The sequence below is a fragment of the Gymnoscopelus braueri genome (genome assembly GCF_963280865.1).
Source record: "Gymnoscopelus braueri genome assembly, chromosome: 18".
Lineage (NCBI taxonomy): Eukaryota > Metazoa > Chordata > Actinopteri > Myctophiformes > Myctophidae > Gymnoscopelus > Gymnoscopelus braueri.
In genome coordinates, this window is record NC_137618.1 from 28,008,146 (window position 1) to 28,021,843 (window position 13,698).

Below are 13,698 nucleotides of genomic sequence, written 5' to 3' on the forward strand. Positions count from 1 at the left end.
CAGTCAGAGCCCATTGAGTGATTCATGAATTAACATGCTGCTGAGTCCAGTGCAGCCACACGCGCGACCCACATAAGGGGGAATTATCTGTACAAAGCAGCCTCTTCCTTATCACGTTGCGGGCTGTACACTGAAAAAGTAATTGGCAGGATGGATGTCTTTGTTTGATGCATTGTGATTCAGATATGCAATTAAATCTATGTGAGGAAGTCGCTGCATTTTCAGCTTTCCTGCCCCAGCAAGAGAGTTAATTCAAGTCTATGGGCCATTCAATTAAATGGCATTCAGATTTGCATTACAGACCAGAGAGAGTTTTACCTTGGTGTTCCTGGCCATGAATGTGGGTTAAGAAGTCCATTCAGAATCATCAAGTAGCATTGATGAGGTTTATGTCATGATGAATCTGGACGGCTGCCAGCTGGTCATAAAATCTCAAGCGCGTTCCCGAGAAATTCATTTGCATTGTTCCACGCCCCTTTTTGCACCATAAAAGGCAACAGGAAATGAAATATCCAACTTCAACTTCACCGTGCTGAACAGTGTTGCCATGTAGTTGCCAAGTTGCTTGTAAATATTGGTAGTTGCGGGTTGCAGTGTTTTGGGCTTGTTTCTAAAGTGTAGTTGCTTATTTGGGCTTGCTTCACAATGTTTGTCCCTATAACCCCCATCTGAAAATGTTTTGTGCCAGCTGGAGCCCCGTACCAGATTTGTGTTGTTTAAAAAATCTTCCAAATATTCCACATTTTATTTCAAGATTTCTTTTGAAAATACCAGATCTACAAGCTCACAACACATCACGAAGCGTTGTGAGCTTGTAAATCGGCTATTTTCCATTTGCTTGTAGATTGGCTTGTAGATCGGCTATTTTCAATGTATAGGCCTACAGTACGGTATATCATTTCAATGTATACAGTATATAGGTTTGATTAAAGTGCTCATAATGGCCTAAGTGCCATAGTTGCTTCTTTTGGGCTTCTTTTCCTAGATCTGGTTGCTTATTTCTCTCACAACATCTGGCAACAGTGGTGCAAGTTCAACTTCGTCTCTCGTCTAAAAATACAGATGTCGGCGTCATACACACACACACACACACACACACACACACACACACACACACACACACACACACACACACACACACACACACACACACACACACACACACACACACACACACATACATTTCTTTTACTTTTTCTGTCTGAAGTGAGGAGGTTGCAGTGAGATCAGTGATAGGGGCTGCAGAACCTGAATACAGCATTAGTCATGGCACTTCTTGCCTAATGGCTAGTTTATACTCTGTCATACAACCTGTATGTAGTGCCACACATGCATGCACGCAGGTACCCTTTCCATTCACTTTCCTTTGAAGACGCAGGTCAGTGATAGCATAGGTCATGCCAGATATTCACAGGCTCTAGATGTTTGCCATGCTCATCTTATCCAAACCCTAATACTCTGGGTCAATCCGCAGTAAATCCACAACAGGAAACTCCAAACTTCATCTTTGCACTCAACAACATACGTAGCTCTGGAAGCTGAATGAAATAAAAGCCTCGGCTCTCTTTCTCCCCAAACCTTTGATCAATTCATCACACAGGTTTGCAAATGAAACAGGAATATTTACCATATTCACACTCTTACGTCATTAGAATCTCGGGCAATTTAAAGTAAAAAGTAAGAGCAAAATAGTAGACACAGGGGGGTATAATTTTTTGTATTATCTATTCCACTGGGTTTCTGTCAAAGCTGCCTTGTAATTAACCTTCGAGCAACCCCTCAGAAGAGTAAAGAGCGATGATTTACTTTAATTATTTAATTAACACTTTTAGAAGTGTAGTTGAGGATTATTACCTGCCAGTCAAACAGCTGGCCATAACCCCTGTTGTTGAGCAGTGGTTGTTACCATGGATACGCCAGGGTACGCAAGAGCTTAATCACAGAGCCCACTGCTCCTCTTCTCACCTGATGACAAACATACGGAGGGTGACTCCAAATCCCTGTACATGTGAGTGGGTGTGAATGAGCGCACAATGCTGCATATAATTTATGCTGGAGAGAGCATGAACAATGTAAAAGAGAGAGAGCGATTGAAACTATTTGTATCGTGTGGGTGAAAACATGTAGGAGTGCTTTAACTTTAACGTCTGTGTTCCTTTGAATGAGAGTTCCCAGATGGATATAGTTTCCTCCCATCAGCACGGTGAGCCACATAATTATGCCATGCTGATTTCCCGCAGTGCATGTTCTATAATTAATGAGCAATGTCAATAGGCTGAACAAACACTGAGGGGAGTTCACAGAGAAGCCATCATAAACTCCATTATGACACTGGTAAAACAAGGGGTTTATGTTGAATGTAAAATTAGGCTTTACTGAATATTAGACCAGAGTTTGTTCTGGCCATCAAAAAGAGATCTGTGACCAGAAATATCCCTGTGCTTAAAACAAGAAGCACATAATAAATTCCCCCATGTATGGACTTACCTACATTGTGTGTTGTGGACTAAGCAAGTGGAGTGACCCTGTAAGAAAATATCATTGACAAATATTCACCCTCTTCATTAACGTATTGCATCATAACCGTGCTGTGTCTTCAAAATCAACCTCTCTTACATAATTATTATAATTTCTTTAAGCCATCAGCTATTTTTTTATTACATCAAAAAGCCTCTGACCTGATTTGTTTTCTTTTGGTGTGCTCACCTGTAGCAGACAGCTGGTGCTGGTGTGCGTGATTGGGGGTGGGAGAATGAGAGCAAAATAGGTTGGAACAAAAGGTAGCCTATGACAAAGTGTCCCTGCATTGCTGAATGGCCCCTGTGTGCCTGCAGTTCCCTTGGTAACTTATTAGCTGGGATGGACTCACAGCCCAGCGCAAGTCCTTGCTGTGTTAAAGAATAATTGCTGGACGCATTTGAAACTGTTTCACAATGTTGCATGTGAGGAGAGAGCAGGGGGTGTCTTTAGGCAACCCTGTCTAACCCCTAGAATATGAATTATACATGGCTGTATTACTGGCCAGCCCGAGTGGGCTAAATTCCCTGGATGATACAAATCAAGGCCACCGATTCCCCAAACAACAGCAGTACAGTGCTCAAAAAGCTCCTGCCAAGGCGATGTCTATCTTGACTGCACTCTATGTACCAACTGATATAAGAGCCTTAATTCACCCTGGGTTTCTGAGACAAAAGAGTTGTGGAAGACAGCGCTTTTACAAGTTTTAAATTAATTGGGAGTACATTTCAATTAGCGTAAAATTTGAGTAAAACTAGATAAAGTGCTCCTCGGAGCACAGGTCTCCGCCAGATCAGGTAGGTTATTGTGGAGCAGCAATGTTCGGAATTCACCAATCAGGATGGAATATGAAAAATCGGACGGAACCATCTTGATCACTTGACTATAGAGATAATGGGTACCGATTTGCATGATGTTTGAATTTGTAGGAGTAATATAAAAAAGAAAGGTGTTGCAAAATCGGCCTCCTGGTGGCGCTATAATAGGGCAATGTTAAAAGGGTGGCATTTGTTCTTCAACGTAGTGCGAATGTGCGTGCAAAGTGTCACCGCAATCGGTGAAAACATTTTGTTTAGCAAAAAGCGGCCTCCTGGAGGCGCTATAACAGGCCCATTTGAAAAATTTGGGGCAGAGGTTCTGCTCTGGCATCCAGGGAGTGTGTGTGCACAGTTTCGCTGAGATCAAGCCAACGGTGCCAGAGATTAGCTGTACACAAAATGACAGAATGACGGACGGACGGACACACACACACACACGGACTGACGGACAGGTGGTAATTCATACTCTCGCCATGCCTTTTGGCCTGGCGGAGACAATTACGGTATATGAGTAAACTAGGAGCCATGATTACTTAAAGGCCACTTCCGATTGTAAGAAAATATGTCTAGTTCCTACACACGAAAATCCTCAGTGTTCATTTAACAGACCAAAATGGACCTTTATACTGTAGGTTCCAAATAGTCAGACCCTTATGCAGGCCTGGTGCCATGGGGAATGTCCGGCCTGCTCATTCAAGATGAACGTGAAAAAGGATTAATTAAATTAAAGTAATAAAAGCCCAATACAATCACAACATTGTTGGATCGGTTTTCTATAGAGTTGTTCCGATACAAATACCAGTATCGGTGAGTATGCCAGTCTGTGCCAAAGTCATTTATCAAAATTGATGATATTTCATTTACAGTAATATAGAGAGAGAGAGAGAGAGAGAGAGAGAGAGAGAGAGAGAGAGAGAGAGAGAGAGAGAGAGAGCTCTGAGTGGCATGAGAAGAGAACAGACAAAAGCAATCTCATCATCTTTTTTTCTTTTACCTTTTTTACTTTACCCTGATGCAGTTGGCTATAAGTATTATTATCATTATGTTGAGAGTACATTTTTTTTTTTCTTTAAATTTTTTATCCCACGATTTTGTAACCCCAGTGCCAATCTCTATGTAATCCTGGGCACTACACTCCCTGTGCCAACCTAAGGAGGCCAGGGCCGAGCTCATGCCTCCTTCAATGCATGAGAGCCAACTGACCTTCTTGCCACCTGACAGGGGAGAGTTTCCCTGGTTGGACGAAGGGTGCGTTATTCCAACCAGTTCCTTTCCCCTCCATCAGGCGCCCCAGCTGGCCAGGGGGAGGCGGTATAGTGACCAGGATTACTGCATGTTTTTGTGAGGGTACCTACCCTAGGGGACACAGGGAGAAGATGCAAACTCCACACAGAAATGCCCTTTCGCCAACCCCACCTAGGGTATGGGCACTGATGACGCGGAGGAGAGAACACCCCTCCGCGTTGTTGAGAGTCTATTGCGTTGTTAAATCAATGAATACGAATATAGGTAGCAGAGTGTACAAATGTAACCTAAGTGTTATTCCAAACACTGAGGATTTTAATAAGTCACATACAGACTATGTCCTACCTGTCTGAGGATAAAGCTGGTGGAGGTGGTGCTACCGTCTGACCTCTTCAGCCGACTGCGTCTGGAGTACGTCCCTCTGTTTGCCTGGAGAGGGACACACATTACACACACACACACACACACACACACACACACACACACACAAACTTAAAATTCACATTTACTGTCTACCTGTCCACCACTCACATAGGATAACTGCACATCCTAATTGCGGTGCAACAAAGGCACCTTTCCTTCAGCGATCTCCGTAAAGACAAGCATCTAGCACCCTCTAAACTGATAGATGGGTGGGAGCGCCATGAAGAAAGGCTGCTTCCGTACACGCTCCAGAGCGTCGCAACGTTTTTTCGTCTTTTTCGTATTTTTTAGCCTTCTCTTTTTTCCCTACACCGTCGGGTGTCTAAGGAGTTATGACAGACAAGCACTTATGGACATCAGCACAGCGATTACACACAGAATTCCGGACTTTTTTGCCGAAAACCTTCCACTCGGCTGGGTGGGGGGAGGGCTTCCCTTTGTTCCGGCTGGATCAAACCCGAAGCGGCGAAAAAGACGACCAGGACGACGAGGGACAAGAGCGGGTCTCCTCGTAAGAACAACAAAACGTGGATATAAACCTGCACTGCCTGTGCTAACAGAGACGTGGCTAACGGAGTTAGCATCTGATTCTTCCATCACTCCCCCTGGTTTCACCGTGTATAGGAAAGACAGAGACCCTGTACTAAGCGGTAAGCAACGTGGGGGGGAGTTTGTGCCTTGATCAACAACAACTGGTGCAAAGATGTTAAAATCCTAGATAGTCACTGCTCACCAGACCTTGAACTTTTAATCATAGCCTGCCGTCCTTTCTACCTACCGCGCGACTTCAGCATTGTGATTGTAGCCGTTGTTTACATTCATCCTGGAGCTAATAAGGACACAGCTATGAGGGAATTACACCAGGCGATCAGTGCACAAGAAAATCGCCACCCGGACTGCGCAGTCATCTGCCTAGGCGACTTCAACCGGACAGACTTAAAAAAGGTCTTTCCCAAATTCCACCAGCATGTCACCTGCAGTACCCGTGGTGACAATATTCTTGACCACTGCTACACGCCCTTCAAGGATGGATACAAAGCTCTCCGCCGCCCACCGCTAGGAAGCTCTGACCACTACGCCATCCAGCTGCTACCAAACAGAGGCTAAAAAGGGAGCCGGTCGTTGAGAAGGAAATCCGAATCTGGTCTGAGGACACAGACGCTATGCTACAATCCTGCTTCTACCAGACTGACTGGGGGATGTTTAAGAACGCCGCTGGGAATAACATCAACGAACTCTCAGACTCAGTCACTGGCTTTATCAGTAAGTGCATAGATGACATAGTCCGAAAAAAGACAGTTCGGATCTATCCCAATCAGAAACCATGGATGGACAGCGGAGTACGTGCACATCTGCATGAACGGGATGCTGGTTTCAAATCTGGCGACGTGGAAACGCGCAACACGACGCGCGCGGCCCTAAACAGCGCCATCAGGAAGGCAAAAAAGGCCTACACAAAAAAGATGCAAGACAAACTCAGCAATGGCGACATCAGGAGCACATGGCAGGCGGTACACACCTTGACAGACTGCAAAACAAGAACCAGAAGCGAGGTGAACCCGCCTGCCTCCCTCCCCAACGAACTGAACACTTTCTACGGCCGGTTTGAGATCAGCCCCAACCGCGGCAGCCAAGCGGGGCCATCAGCAGCACCAGCAGAGGAGAACCCTCTAACCATCTCGGAGAGAGAAGTGCGTACAGCCTTCGCACGGGTCAACATCCACAAGGCAGCCGGACCTGATGGGATTCCAGGCCGGGTCCTTAAGGCATGTGCAAACCAGCTGGCGGGTGTCTTCGCTGACATCTTTAACCTCTCCCTCTCCCAGGCTGTGGTCCCTGCAGGGTTCAAAATGTCAACCATTGTGCCCATTCCCAAAAAGGCCAAAGTGACATGCCTGAACGACCTGTCGCTCTCACCCCGATCGCCAGCAAGTGCTTCGAGAAACTGGTGAGGGAATACATCAGCTCCACGCTACCTGCCTCGCTGGATCCGTGGCAGTATGCATACCGCAAAAACAGATCCACCGACGACGCTATTGCCATGGCTCTCCACACCGTCCTCTCGCACATGGACAACAAGCTGCTGAAGGACAAATATGTACGTATGCTGTTCGTGGACTACAGCTCAGCATTCAACACCATTGTCCCAGCAATACTTGACAAAAAGCTCAGAGACCTAGGGCTACACCCAAGCATGTGCGACTGGATACAGGACTTCCTGTCCAACCGACATCAGGTGGTGAGAATGGGCAGCATCACATCCGACCCCCTGACCCTCAACACCGGAGCACCCCAGGGATGCGTGCTGAGCCCTCTCCTCTACTCCCTGTACACGTATGACTGCATAGCCACATATGTCTCCAACACCATCATAAAGTACGCGGACGACACGACAGTGATAGGCCGAATCGTCAACAACGACGAGTCTGACTATAGAGAGGAGATCAACTCACTGGCTCTCTGGTGCCGGGAGAACAACCTCTCTCTTAACGTCGACAAGACCAAAGAACTGATCGTGGACTTCAGGAGGCCGCGGAGAGACCATGCGCCCATCCTCATCGACGGTGCTGCAGTGGAAAGGGTCAGCAAGTTCAAGTTCCTCGGAGTACACATCGAGGAGGACCTCAAATGGGAGACGCACACCACACACGTGAGGAAAAAGGCTCAGCAGCGACTGTACTGGCTCCGCCGCCTGAAGAAGCTCGGAGTAGGACATCGCATCCTCAGGCTGTATTACAACAGTTCTGTTGAAGGCATCCTAACAGGCTGTGTCACGGCCTGGTACGGGAACTGCACTGCCCGAAAAAAGATCAGCCTACAGCGAGTAGTGCGATCGGCAGAGCGGATAATGGGAAGCGAGCTCCCAGCGCTCCAGGAACTGTACAAAAAGCGGTGCGTGGTCAAAGCCAAGCGCATCATCAAGGACAAGCACCACCCAAGTCACAGACTGTTCAAACCCCTACAACGACCGCGACCGGGCAAGGGGCTCTACCGCAGTATCAAGAGTTCCACCACCAGGCTCTGGTGCAGTTTTAATCCGGCTGCTGTCAGAATGCTGAATGAGGCATAAGCCTGAATGAGGCATAGGCCTTGTTCAGCAGCCTGACAACAGGCGGTGCAGACTTTTCTGGCTCTTCCTGAACACACCTGTGGATTATACCAGGGACAATGACTTGGACTTAGCTCCCCCTCGGACACACCTGTGGACTACACCAGGTACAAATGACTTTTTGTTGCACTCCCTCATGGAGCTACTTGCGGATTATACTAGGGTCAGTCCACCCTAGGTGGACACGCACTGACCTTTTGCACCTTAATCCCATGTATAACGCACTGACTTTTTTTTGGTCTTTATTTTTTATTTTTATTGTGCTCTTTTCCTCTAAGCACCTTAACGTCCATATGTATATCATGCACAGTATAAGTATAACATGCACAGTATACATACATTGCTGCTATGCTCAGGCACCTTAGTTTTTTATTATCTCAGGTACTTTGTAAATATGTAGATAACTTGTCTGGCCTTCTGTTGCTCTCTTGTTTTGATCTCCTTCCCACTTGCCCCCCACCCCCTCTTCTTCTCCCCCCCCCCCTCTTCTTTCTATGGAAACTAACGTTGCGATGGGAACGATGTACAAAAACGAATTTCACCCACTTTTTTTACCTTGTAAACCTGTGATGTGACAATAAAACTGATTCTGATTCTGATTCTGATTCTGATTCTTCTGCCTCCTGTAATCTATAAGGGGCCTCTACACAATGCAGAACCAAAAGCTATTTCACTTAGATCCATAGGGGGTGCCACACAAATGTGACAAAATATCACTGATGCAGAAACATGTGACACAGTGTCAAACACTTCACTTGTGACCATAGAGGGCGTCACAAATGCAAAATAATTCTGCAATGTCATAGAAACGCAGCCCCCCCAAACCCAACTTACTATGGTCTAATGGCCACAACTTTACACAACCCTAGGTAGGCCACCTGAAATGCAATACACTGAGCACACCTTTCTTTTTTTTAAATGTCTTTCTTTTTAAATGCTTTTAGTTTGAATAATCTAGTCTGAACATAGACAACATCCAGGTTACATAGATGTTCGTTTAGTAGAAGCGTGTTTGGGAGTTAAGAACAACACCCTGAGTATTCCCTGCCTACCTGTTAACTGGGTATGTGATGATGAACTTGTCTTATGTTGAACACTTCACAAAGTACGTTGTATGTATTAAGGTCATTACACACCGGCGATTATGCGAATATACACAAAATTCGGACTCGGTCCGAATAAATAAAAGACGCTTTTTCGCTCCGCGAAACTGATGTGGAAGCTTGCATTGACTTTATAAGGTTTTAAAAAAAACGTATTATTCGCATGAAAAATTCGCCCCCGGTGTGTAAGGACCTTTACACTTTGATTATACTTGCATTTGTGTGTGTGTGTGTGCATGTTTGGCTTACATTGAAGCTGTAATCACTAATCCAATACAGCAATACATCAGAAAAGCATTAGTAAGTTATGCTCAAACATGAAACTAATTAATCTAATATTGTTCCTTTACAGATATTGTACCTTATGGGGCTGTTTAGCCACTGTTCTTTTAAATCTTTTTAGTATCATGCTGCTAAGTTTTTGTTTTAAATTGATGGTACTGTGTTAATCCTTAATATCCTTACTTCCTTACTATAATTCTACAAACCTCTATCCTCCTGTCTAAACCGCATTCCTTTTGTCTGACCGGGATCTTCTCCTCAGTGCATTCAGCAATTGATCTGAACTTGCACATGGGCAATGATCATTACCATGTGCAGACACTCCGAACGATATTTTTCACCTTTTCCCAAATTCAAGCTGTTTAATAGCGTTTTTCCAAAACCCTCTTTAACTCTACGCCAGAGTTTTCGCCGTTACTGCGCATGCGTGGCCACGTGCGCATGCATGCGCGGCCACGTACGTGCGCATGCATGGCCATGCGTGGCCACGAGGTTTGTTAGCTTTTGGTCACTGTAATTAATCAGTTGGGTCAACACTTATTCAACTGCTGGTGAATCTAGGTTGAGCTGGTTAGCTAGTGGGCTTTTGATTACTTATTTTACAATTGCTACAAACTATCCAATGTAGGGCCTACTGATTAGGCAGAAATAGATTTGGGTTTTACTGCAGATTTGCTCATATTGCTGTGCTTTAGTGTGGTGTGTATCCTTTGAGTTTGCTTGATTTACAGTGATCTTCAATGCCAAGTATAGATGGTTCTTATTTTTTTATGTGCTTATTGTCCCTTTTACCTTTTGTGTGTGGGGCTAAACCTGTGAGTATTCCAGTGAAGCTATCGCCACCAGCTATTAAATATCTGCCCCACTTTAGTGGCAATGTTTGAATTCACCTGCTATTGGATGCAAGCAGATGTTGTTTTTAATTATTAAATGTGCTATTTGAAATACTCTATACAGTTCTCCAAACTTTGAATAAAGGTTCTTTAGCATTTTAAAGCCAACCATTGTCTGTTCACTTAAACTGAACACTTGCCTTTTGGGAAGTAAACTGAATACATTATTTACAGTAAAGGTCTCCCACCCTGTAATTGGGAGTGACAGTGGCGTAGTCACTGTGTATATACCAGGAGTGCATAGCGCCTCCTTAGGGTTACTTATTTTATTTAGCGGTCTGGGCACCTAGGCTCATAGTAGCCTGACAGAGCGTCACGAGTTCGAGTCCCGATCCCGATGGCCTTTGCTGCGTGTCACTCCCCATCTCTCTATCCCCATATCCTGTCTGACTTACTTGACTTAATTGGCATAAAAAGCCCCAAAAAAAGAAATTGCCTAGTGGCTCGACGGTGGGAGGGTGGACGGTGGGTGGACGTCACAAACGTAACATGCGGACCTGCGAGGCGCACCGTTGCTAGCCACACCACCAATGCCCCCTCTGTGTTCCTATTGTTGGGGTTTAAATAGCCATAACTCCAGTTCCCAGCATGCTAAACGCCCCAAACTTGGTAGGTGCTCTTAGACGGCCAATAGGGACAGGCTGTAATTGCTTAAGCCCCGCCCCCTCTGTGTTCGTACTGGCTGTGCTTTAAACAGCCATAACTCCAGTTCCCAGCATGCTAAACGCCCCAAACTTGGTAGGTGCTCTTACACACACTCTCTGAGGGGTGTGGAGTTCAATGGTTCAACCCGGAAGTGGATCTGTTCACTTCCGGTTTTACCAGGAAGTGGTCGTAGACCCTACCTCCTGAACACAAGGTCGCACAGGTATGACAGTGGACCTGGGTTCTGCAAGTGCATCGCTGCTCGGCAGCAGTGTTATAGCAGTGTTTAACACTACACTTCACGACAGATCTGTGGAGAGAGACAGGGAGAGATATCTCTATCTCTATATCTCTGTCTTGTCTTGTCTTGTCTTGTCTTGTCTTGTCTTGTCTTGTCTTGTCTTGTCTTGTCTTGTCTTGTCTTGTCTGTCTGTCTGTCTGTCTGTCTGTCTGTCTGCCTGTCTGTCTGTCTGTCTGCCTCTCTCTCTGGGTGAAATAGGCTCCCTCCCTCACCCCCTACCTCCCTCCCTCCCTCCCTCCCTCCCTCCTTCCCCCTCTCTCTCTCACTCTGCCTCCCTCTCTTGCGCTGATCGAGCCCCCCTCCCCTCCCAGCTGAGTTATTGGCTCTCTATCCCTTTCTCCATCCCTCCCCCTGACCCCTCACTCTCTCTCCCTCTCGTGGGGGAAAATAGCGTTTCTAATCCATCTTCTGATCGAGCTCTTCCCCCCACTATGTCCGTATTTGGGTCTAAATTATTTGCTCTGACATTGGAGATCTCCATATGATGTGACGTCAGACACAACATAAACTGTTGGCAACTAACTGTTGCGAATGTCCATATTTGGGCATATCTGCATGCCTGTTGTCGCCGGGGTTATCTCATTGACGCCTCACGAATGTCGAGTTCATATATGGGCATACATATCTACAGACAGATACGCAACTTGAACTTTATATAGTAGATTATATAGTGTATGTCATACTGTATCACCTATACTATTTGCATCCATTCACTATCTTATTGTGTGCTGAAGATCAGGAGAGTGCGTAATTTTGCAGAGCTTGTAAAGGAAAATTGGGACTTCTACACTGTAGTGTTCCTTATTCATCTTTAATCCCATTATTACAGTGTAATATCCTGCTCTCCTGTGACATTAGAAGGGCATGAGGTGTTCTGTGGCCCAATTCCTTTTGAACATAATGCACCTCCCTATCAGCTTGTACTGTAGATAACAGATCAGGGCCAAGTGGCTATATGCCAAGCTTCTATTTTCTTTCAGAAATGAATAGTTAAACTTTTAAATAAGTGAGGGGGACTGCACAACTACATATGGGCAGGTGGTAGGCCAATGTTGTGTGCACCTCTATTATTAGTGTCATTGTGTAGGCCTGCCATTACCCTTTTAAGACCAGTATTGATTTGAATTCATACTACACAGCACTTTTTAAACTATTTTTTGGCATATAGCCTACTGACTCATACTGCAGTAAATGTTTCTATTAGGATTTCCCTTAATCATTACGGCTGTGGAAAATGTAATACAATTCTGCCATACAAAATTAAAACTAAGCAAGGCCATATTGACTGTTTATGACATTTTTTTGCATGACATATTTTCCTCTGCAAGTCACTTGCAAACCCCATTTAAAACGAGACGAGTTCCATCTAAACTGATGCATAATTAAAACCCCTATTTAGTTTCCATTTAAATAAATGAAATTCTCCGCATATACTGCAGGCCTGCACCCCTTTTTGATTAATGACACATTAGAGGCCATTAGGAAGGATTAAAATTTCAGCTGAGAGAAGGCTTTCATTGGAAAGGACAAGAACTCAGTTTCATAGCGCAAAATAAATTATCATTAAAGCTGCAACAAGCTTTTTAGAATTTTCAAAGTTGACAAGATCAGGATAGGAAAGGATAGAACATAATTTGAACTTCTGTGTTGACAACACCAATTAGCGTAGCCTAAAGAAGAGAGGAGAGGAGAGGAGAGGAGAGGAGAGGAGAAGAGAAGAAGAGAAGAGAATAGATTAGAAGAGAAGAAAAGAAAAGAAAAGACAAGAGGAGAAGAAGATGAGAAGAGATGAGAAGAGAAGAGAAGAGAAGAGAAGAGAAGAGAAGAGAAGAGAAGAGAAGAGAAGAGAAGAGAAGAGAAGAGAAGATATGAAGAGGAAGAAGAGAAGAGAAGAGAAGAGAAGAGAAGAGAAGAGAAGAGAAGAGAAGAGAAGAGAAGAGAAGAGAAGAGAAGTCATAATAATAACCCGTGTGTCGTCGTTCATGTTTACCTGAAACACTGTCTTCTGCGTCCCGTCGCTAACCTGAACCCCTTGTCGGGTGTAGATGTGTCGGGACATGTCGGCCAGTTCATCGGTCCAGGGGGGAGGCTGCCGCTCTGTGCCGCTCCACTGGAACTGCTGCTGCTGCTCCTGCGGCGGGCAATGGACTGTGGTCTCCAGCTTGGCTCGTTATCTTCACGTCAACTTGAAGAGAAATGAAGCTGTATGTAGCCGGTTCTGTTGGAGTGTTTTGACCGCGACGGATGAAGCCACAAGGGAAGTGTTTTTCTTGCTGGTCCTCTCTCCTCTGATGCAGGCGCAGTAAGCTTACTCTCTCTCTCCCCCACTGCGACCCTTCTCACTGCACCAACCCCCCCTCCA

The 13,698-nt window shown here is 45.3% G+C and overlaps 1 protein-coding gene across 3 annotated transcripts in view; it reads right to left on the minus strand.

The window, feature by feature from the left end:
• The window catches only part of LOC308073866 (voltage-dependent L-type calcium channel subunit beta-4-like), a gene marked incomplete at both ends in the record, with an annotated part of 54,498 nt that extends 41,103 nt beyond the window's left edge, over positions 1-13,395 (minus strand). For 2 of the 3 annotated variants that reach the window (XM_080413066.1, XM_080413065.1), the window contains 2 exons: positions 4,926-5,009; positions 13,327-13,395. In XM_080413066.1, coding sequence (XP_080269192.1) covers positions 4,926-5,009; positions 13,327-13,395 — 153 coding nt within the window. The remainder of the gene's footprint in view (positions 1-4,925; positions 5,010-13,326) is intronic. The other variant, XM_080413067.1, reaches the window with a different exon arrangement.
• Between the last annotated feature and the right edge of the window lie 303 nt (positions 13,396-13,698).